At 37.2% G+C, this 9,246-nt stretch overlaps 1 protein-coding gene across 1 annotated transcript in view; it reads right to left on the bottom strand.

The window, feature by feature from the left end:
• Window positions 1-1,027: 1,027 nt before the first annotated feature.
• Window positions 1,028-9,246, bottom strand: part of LOC106871573 (elongation of very long chain fatty acids protein AAEL008004) — a 50,693-nt gene continuing 42,474 nt past the window's right edge. Inside the window, exons 3-7 of the mRNA XM_014918079.2 lie at window positions 8,208-8,291; window positions 5,364-5,420; window positions 4,819-4,924; window positions 1,857-1,993; window positions 1,028-1,641 (exon numbers count right to left, since the gene is read on the bottom strand). Of these exons, the coding sequence (XP_014773565.1) occupies window positions 1,372-1,641; window positions 1,857-1,993; window positions 4,819-4,924; window positions 5,364-5,420; window positions 8,208-8,291 (654 nt within the window). The 3' untranslated portion in view covers window positions 1,028-1,371. The remainder of the gene's footprint in view (window positions 1,642-1,856; window positions 1,994-4,818; window positions 4,925-5,363; window positions 5,421-8,207; window positions 8,292-9,246) is intronic.

Raw genomic sequence — 9,246 nt, 5'->3', positions numbered from 1 at the left:
AGAATTTGGAATTAGAATGTAAAGCCTGGAGTGCTAATGCTTCTGCCAGCTTGTTGCCATAAACTAATAATAATAATGGTTTCAAATTTTGGCTCAAGGCCAGCAAATTCAGGGGAGGAGTTAACTTGATTCCATCGACCCCACTCCCGCCGTTCTCAACTACTTATTTTATCGATTCCGAAAGGGATCAAAGGCAAAGTGAACCTCGGAACATAAAGACGGATGAAATGCCGCTAAGCATTTTGCTCAGCTTACCACTGATTCTGCAAGCTTAATGTCTTAACAACAATGGTCTCAAATTTTGCCACAAGGGCAGCAATTTTGGGGGAATGGATGAGTTGATTACATCGACCCCCAGTATGTAACTGGTACTTAATTTATTGACCTTGAAAGGATGAAAGGCAAAGTTGACCTTGGTGGAATTTGATCTCAGAACATAGCGGCAAATGAAATACTGCTAAGCATTTCGCTCGGCGTGCAAATGTTTCTGACAGCTCGCCACCTTAATAATAATAAACATGTTTGTCATATATAGAATAAACAGCCATAAGGTTGACAGTTAAATCCTTTGCGACCAAATATGTAATCCCGTTTACCTGACACATAAGTATACTAGAAGCTCTACATTCTTCTAATACAGGTGCGTAATGAGTACTGACAAATTTTTGTAACAAATAAATTAGAACAAAATGAATAAAAAATATAATGAAATTTAGATGTCTGTGCGTGCGTGTGTGTGTGTGTAAACATACACACTAGCATTCATATATATATATATACATGCTAACATTAACATACACAGGTAAATTTTGCAAAGCTTGAGCAAGTTAAGCATGGAAACTAGTTTTATCCTAGTTGAGCAATTGAGTGAATTGACTTCACTTCTGACAAGGCCCCAAGTTGGATGTTGAAGCAGTTGGAATTGATATCTCCTTCCTGTCTTCATAAAACTTCATCTTTCTCTCCCCTACACTCCAGTTTAGCAAAGCGATTTGAACAATTCAAAAAATTTTTTAAAGGGTAGAAATTAAGGGAGATAACTATGCCTGACTAGCAGCTTTATTCATCCAGATTCCCCCAAATTCAATGAAAATGGCAATCTTTTACAAATGCTTAAAAAAACTTTCCACATTTATTTGACAATTAGGTATGATTTTTTTTTGTATTTTCTTAAATATATTAAAAATTTCCTTATACATTTTTAAATGTTTCTTTTAATAATCTTTTTGCATAATATATATTTTTCATTTTTATTTTTTTTCCAAAAACATTTTGTAGTCGTCTTTAAATACAAAGCTAATGAAAGAATGGCGGGTTTTGAGGGGCAGTATTGAAGGAAGGGAAGGAAAAAAAGAGAAACCTTGATAAGTCTCAGTCAGATTTTATACCATTACTTTTTGCAGTTCCATTTTTGTTTGGTAAACTGCCATTGTGCTGCATATTGCACTTAACGCTACCATTACTGATTCTACTAACGTCCACAGTTGGTTTTTTCTTGAAATATTCCTTCCAGTAGAAATCACCAAACAACACAAGCATCATTAGAGCATTGGCTGTGATAGCTTTGGCAAATATCACTGGATAATTACACTCTATAAATAGAAGTTGAATGCTGTGGACAAGCATGGCTATGAATTGGATCTGCAAATAAAAAAAGAAAAACAAATTAATATTTTGCCCATTTCCAGAAAATTTTATATACATATGCAACGCATGTATATACATGTGTGTGTGTGTGTATATATATATATATATATATATATATATATACATGCACGCACATACATGTAATAAATTTCAATGAGAAGATGTCTCAATGTTACTAAACAAGATCTGTTATTACAAAATCCACTTACAAGTTGAAGAGTCGTCAAATATTTCTTCCACCACAAATATTTTTGAAATTTTGGTCCCATGGCAGCTAAACCATAATAGGTATACATGATTAGATGTATAAAAGAGTTAATCATAGCATGGAATGTACCAAATCCACCTGAAATTAAAACAAAAATTGAAATGTATTCTTGTGTAAAATATTGAAAATTCCTTTTAGAAAATAGATTATTATTATTATTATTATCATTATCATTATTATTCAGGTGGTGAGCTGGCAGAATTGTTAGCATGCTGGGTGAAATGCTTAGCAGTATTTCATCCGACTTCAGGTTCAAATTCCACTGAGGTTGATATTGCTTTTCATTCTTTTGGGACTCGATAAATCAAGTACCATTCAAGAACTGGGTTCAATATAATCAATTAACCCCTTGTACCAAAATTTGAAACCATTATTATTATTATTATTGCTGTTGATAAAGGCTGGATTACACTGACACCAGGGCTCAACTGGTACATGTCTTATGACCCTGAAAGGATGAAAGGCAAAATTGACTTCAACACAATTTGAGCTCAGAATGTAAAAGGATTAATGAGACAGCACACAATGGTCCATACAACTACTACTTTGTTAATTACAGTTAATTATTTCACAATTAGTCACAGGTTTCCAACAGGTTAATTATTAGTTCACTGCACTTCTGATGGCAAAAGTGACAACAGAGCATCTTTAACTTGGTGCAGAACAAATATTGCAAAGGACTTTTTCCAAACAGCATCATTTATTTATTTATTTATTCCTTTTTCAACTGCTATTTTACATCCTTTAACGTTTTTATACCAAAAAAACAAAAAAAAAAACATTTACATATATACATGTCGAAACACTAATGTCCCAGAATCCCATGTGGCAGTGAGCCACATGGGATCGTAAAAATGTGTTCTCTTGTGACCTACACAACAACAACTAGTGTATTTGCATTTGAACCTTCCAGAATACATCAAGAATATGCAATTGTGTGTGTGTGTAGCTGTGTGTGTGTGTGTGTGTGTGTGTATTCATTCACATGCAAACAGATATGTGCATGTGTAGTGATCTTAGGCTTGTAAGTCCAAAATGACTAAACACTTTTATACATTGGGACACAAGAGGCCAAATTATTCTTCATTAAAATTTCTGGTCCGAAGGGCAACAGCTACAAGTGTAGAATACAAAAAAAGTGTTTGGACTTTTGTCAGACAACATAACATGTCCATGGCTGTGGCAAACTAGAATTTTTGAAGCATCTGCTAAAGCTGCAAGAAAGATATCACCCATTCTGTTTAGAGAATTTGAAGTTGGAAAAATATATGTAAACCTATGAAGTAGAGAGAGAAACCTGGCAGATTTACGCAGTTCTCTGTAGAGATTGAAAAAATTATGAACAGCCCTAATTAAGTTTCGACCCTTACTGGGGTCTCATCAGGGGTTCTACATCATTTGACCAATCCCACAGAAACAAGAGGCCAATGCGTTTACATACACATCAAATTCATTAGCTTCAGAAGACTGGAACTAGTTCATCAGCAGATGAAGAAGGGTTTTAACTCGTACTGTTTAGAAGAGTTATCTCCCTTCCCATATTTTGCATCTGCTATACATATATATATGCATAGAAAATGGGTAATGAGGAGCAAGAAGTAGAGATGGAGAGAAAACGAGCTGAAATTCTGGAAGGATTCAAGATAAAAAAAAAAGTAGGTGTATGCAAAAATTATAAAAATATATATAAGACAATAAGCAAGACCCAAAAGTTTGCTACAGAAAAATTAAATCAATCCCTAAGTGAAATGGAGCTATGGAGGATATGTGCAGTTTTTTTAAGGATGATGTTTTTTTTTGTGTGCAGTGGTTTGTGAAGGTTTCCATTTTGGAATTAAAATAAAAGCCTGGTTTTTAGAACTTAGAAACAAACAAATAAAAATCTTGTTCTTTTCTGCAATACATAGATTGCATCATTTACTAGCATTCACCAATCTATTGATGTCCTTTGGCATGGTTTCTACGACTAGATGCCCTTCCTAATGCCAACGACTTTACAGAGTGTACCAAATACTTTCTGCTTGGTACCAGCACTAGTGAGGTCACCAAGTACCATGCTTTTTTTTTTGCCATCAGAATGAGACAAACGAAAATTGATTCCATATCAGATGGAATACTGATTGAGACCAATCAGTGCTTCATTATCCTGGACATGTATCAGTGTTTTAGTGACAAGAAAGATCATGTAATTCTAAGCAATCCATGGACTTTCCACAACATTTGCTTGGAGTAGAAATATTGATGGTACCACTCCACTATTGGTAATTTATAGTCTTTCAGTAAGTTAAAAACATTTGCAATCAACAAAGCATATGGTCTTCTACCATAGCCTTGAGAGAAATTTAGGAGACTGAAAATGTATGAAAGTCCATTGATCCTATTCTTATGTGGTAGACTTAATCTAACATCTGGTTTAACACCACTACCTGGGCCTTAGGTGCCTGAAATGGATCCCACTCCATTTAGGTCAGGTCTCCTGTCAGAGGATAATTTTTTCTCATTAGAGACTGAGGCTGAAGATAGAATCATAGGCTCTGCTCTCTGACTAAGACAGTAAAGACACACACATGCACATTTAAAAAAAGCAAAACTGACTGACTCCCGTGTTAGTGGCATGTAAAAAGTACCATTCGAGTGTGGTCGTTGCTAGTGCCGCCTGACTGTCTCCCATGCCAGTGGCACATAAAAGCACTCACTACACTCTTGGAGCGGTTGATGTTAGGAAGGGCATCCAGCTGTAGAAACCTAGCCAGATCAGACTGGAGCCTGGTACAGCCCCCTGGCTTGCCAGTCCCCAGTCAAACCGTCCAACCCATGCCAGCATGGAAAATAGACGTTAAACAATGATGATGGTGCTGATGAAAATTAAGTATTAAATACAAGAATGTAAGAAAGCTACTCACCCGGTACAAACTTGACACCAAACCACCACATAAACGGTAAGGCACCATGATGGAAAACATGCAGGAATGATATATGACCAAATTTCTTCCTCAGGATGAAAAATAACTACAATGAAATGTAAATATTAGAATTAATATTTCTTTAAATGTGAAATTTTCTTAAACAGAAAATCTTTATCACAATTCATAGCACTATATTACAATTCTAACAGATTTTATTTTTGTTTCTTCTGGACTCATGAAATGTTATTTACTCAACTGTATGAAGAACACTACCTTGTCTGCCAAAATACCATTTTAGTCTAGAACAGTATGAAGCTAGACTCTCATGAAGATGAAAGGTAAAGTTAACCTTGATAGAGTTTGAACTCAGAATGTAGGCAGTTGTAATGTTTTAGTCAGTGAACCACCCGTCTTAGTTGGACTCATCCAAGGTCCTGTTTGGAAGCTAAACTGATGCAGAACAAATTATTGACATTTTTCGGTTGAAATTTGTAAGAAAGTTAGAGAGAGCTTATTGTTGTAGTTAAAGGAATTGTACTTACTGTATCAAAGAACTCGATAAACTTTGAGAAGAAGAACAGCCAAGATACTTTAGCCATCTGGAAAGATATTGAATTACAGGAAAAGCAAAATAATGAAATATGTGAGAGACTTAAAATATTTAAATTTGGGGAATAATAAGTTTAGATCCTGTAGTTTTGAGTGGGCTAGTTATGCGACACTGGTGTAGGTTACAGCTGTGAACTCATTTTATTTGCTGGGAGCGACATGCTGTGCTTGAGGAGACCTATTGAGTCAAGTGCATCAATATCAATATCAAATCATATCATATCAAATCACAATCAAATGGAAATTGTAGTTGTGATCCCCGTGGCACGTAAAAAGCACCATCCGAACGTGGCCGATGCCAGTGCCACTTTGACTGGCTTCCATGCCGGCAACATGTAAAAAGCACCATCTGAACGTGGCTGATGCCAGTGCCACCTTGACTGGCTTCCATGCTAGTGGCATGTAAAAAGCATCATCCGATCGTGGTTGATGCCAGCACCTCTGGCTCATGCCGGTGGCACGTAAAAAGCACCCTCTACACTCTCAGAGTGGTTGGCATTAGGAAGGGCATTCACCTGTAGAAACACTGCCAGATCAGACTGGGGCCTGGTGCAGCCTCCTGGCTTCCTAGACCCCAGTGGAACCATCCAACCCATGCCAGCATGGAAAACGGACGTTAAATGATGATGATGATGATGATGATGATGAGACAAGTAAAAATAAAAAAAAATCTTTCTTAGATTTCTTTCTGTTATTGGAAGATGTTAAAATAGTTGAATGATATGATGCAGTCGTGTGCATCATCTTCATCATGATTCTATACCTGTCTTTTAATGCTTTCAATGATTGTTCAAGTCATTCAAAGCACAAACAACATCACCCTTTATTATAGTAATTCACCATCCTCTTCAGAAAGGTTTAATCTTCCGTTCTCAACTTTCACCAATTCTTCCTAAGTTTTCCTCTTTCATAACTTCTGGTAACGTTATCGCTAGGCACTTCTGTATCCAGCTGGTGCACTTTATAAGTATCACATGTCCATACCGACACAGTCTCCTCTCTTATACATGATATCAGATGCTTCTCAAACATCGCTTTGCTCTCACTTCACCCATTCACTACACATCCTGTTTTGTTTCTAGAAATTTGATGCCAATATTTTACTACCATGTAACATCACATTTTTTTACACAACCATCATGAGGTCAGCTGCTTACTGGCAGAGAGAAGTCCCCTATTGTTTAATAACTCCCGAAAACTTTTTCCATCCAGTTATTACCCTAATTAACCAGACTTTCAGAACACCCACCTCCATTGCTAATTAGGTCACTCAGGTAACAGAGGTGAAGACATCACTGACATCTAAAGAATATTCTGAGCATTTGGAAGAATCTGCTTCATGGCAGTTCTTGTGGTTAGCAACTCTCGTCTGCCACCCACAAAGCCCTTCTCTCTCAGCCTGCCTGTAAATTCACAGTATCTATTGTGAATCTATAATTTACATAAGCTACACAGTTCCAAGCCCCATTTTACTCCCTTTTTACACAGTTAAAGAGTCCAGATTCTTACACTGAAATCTTCTAATCATGGGTTTGATTATGAGATGAGTAATGTAATATACTTTACCACCAGCACATCAGTAACAACATTTAAATGGCTGTGAAGGTGAAACATTGCTTTGGAACTACATATTATCAGGTTCAATCCCACAAAATGGAACTTTGGGCATCTTCTGCCACAGACCAAAGTCTTAGAAGAAAAATTTGAAAGAAGAAAATTGTATAGAAGTGTAGTTCTATATTTAAGAGATGAGGAATTATGTACATTATTTACATTTGACGGATATTTGTCCTCATCTTGTTTGTTGTTAACAGGCATATGGCATAGTGGTTAAGAGCACAGGCTACTAACCCCAAGATTCCGAGTTCGATTCCAAGCAGTGATCTGAATAATAATAATGACAACATCGAAAAATACATTAGGAATGAGAACCCAGGTTCGAAATTTCCCCCAAGACACCTGATGAAGGCTGGAGAGTATATCAAACGAAATGTGTTAACAACAAACAAGATGAGGACAAATATCCGTCAAATGTAAATAATGTGTATAGAAGTGTGTTGATGTGAGTGTAGCAGGGACCTGAAACTGAATCTCTGGATATCCAGTCAGACATCACAACTGAACCACAGCAGTTTCACCTCAATCTTCCTCTTGGACCCTATCAAAGGCTGCTTTTGGTGTTAATTTATGACAGAATTTTGAGACAGCTGAGCGATACGTACCTCCATTCTGGCCACAGCAGCTGGTACCAGATATCTGAGCAGGCAGACATCTCCAGGTTCTTGGACTGACTGAACTAAACATTCACAATGTCTCATGCATGGTTTTTTTTCCTTCTCTTCCAGGATGAAATTATTTATGTTGTAACCTTGTGTGTCACACACTGTCACAATAAAATCTTGTCATATGTTCACAGTTGATGTTCAGTTACTTTTTCACGCAGCCCCAAATTCAACATGTCCTCAATCACAGACTAGCCAACAACAACAACAAATGTTCAGCCGAAAGGAGCATTGACTAGCGTTTTGGGGTGCTTTTAGAGGGGATTACCCTATTGCAAGTATTGGGGCCAAGTCTCTGCTTTGTGGTTGGCTTCCACCAACTTAGTCTCCAAGTCCCTATAAAAGTTCCCGGGCACAGTTTTTCTTCTTCCAGCCAAGTCATTAAAACACACACATACACACACACACACTACACAAATACATAAATACATACAATTAAGAATAATGAAGGCTGCAATAATTTGCAGTTGGAATAAGGAATGGAAAATTACTCACACGTATTGCCAGTGGAGTGTAGGAGTAATCGACAGGCTGACAGCCAAGACTATAAGTTCCTGTTAGCCAACCAGAAAGAAGAAACTGCAAAAGAAAACATCCAGAGGTCAGTTTGGTTCATTGCCAATGTTAACATACCCGACTACACACACACACACACACACACACACACACACACACACACACACACACACACAAACAAACTGTACACCATCAAATTGAGGATAGAGAAGGAGTGTTCAGATAAGGAACAAGGAAATTTGAACTTTCAGGTCCTTAAGGGAAACCTTCCATACAAAGTTTGAATTTTGTTTTAGGAAATAACTCTGTTGTAGTAATTCATATGCATGCGTGTGTGTGTGTTATCACCACCATCATAATCATTTAATGTCTGCTTTCCATGTTGGCATGGGTTGACAGGAATTAGCAAGGTCAGGAGACACACCAGGTTCCATTGTCTGTTTTGGCATGGTTTCTACAGCTGGATCTCCTTCCTAATGCCAACCACTTTACAGTGATGTGACACCAGCACCAGAATTCTTCTTTTGGCACCAGTACCAGTGTTCTTTTTCCACGAGACCAGCATTGGGGTATTAAATAATTGTACAAAGCAGCATTGAATAACGATTTTTAACTCTCTCGTGTATGTTTTGCTGCAGAAATAGGATTAGGAGAAATTGTTCCTCTTCTACAATGTGTGAAAACACATTGGCACCACAAATGAGGTCATTGGATTGTGGCAGGCAAGCTTTTCTGCATTGTTACACATCATCAACTGCAAATACCAATTCATTGTTGACAGTCCAACCAGAATGATAGTTCTGATAGATAAGAGCAGAAAACAGTATATATATATATATATATATATATATATACACACATACATACTCTCGGAGTGGTTGGCGTTAGGAAGGGCATCCAACTGTAGAAACTCTGCCAGATTAGATTGGAGTTTGGTGTAGCCATCTGGTTTCACCAGTCCTCAGTCAAATCATCCAACCCATGCTAGCATGGAAAGCAGACGTTAAACGACGATGAT

The sequence above is a fragment of the Octopus bimaculoides genome, chromosome 7 (genome assembly GCF_001194135.2).
Source record: "Octopus bimaculoides isolate UCB-OBI-ISO-001 chromosome 7, ASM119413v2, whole genome shotgun sequence".
In the NCBI taxonomy this organism is placed as follows: Eukaryota; Metazoa; Mollusca; class Cephalopoda; order Octopoda; family Octopodidae; genus Octopus; species Octopus bimaculoides.
The sequence above is the reverse complement of the archived record's forward strand: the minus strand, read 5'-3'. Positions and strand labels throughout refer to the sequence as shown.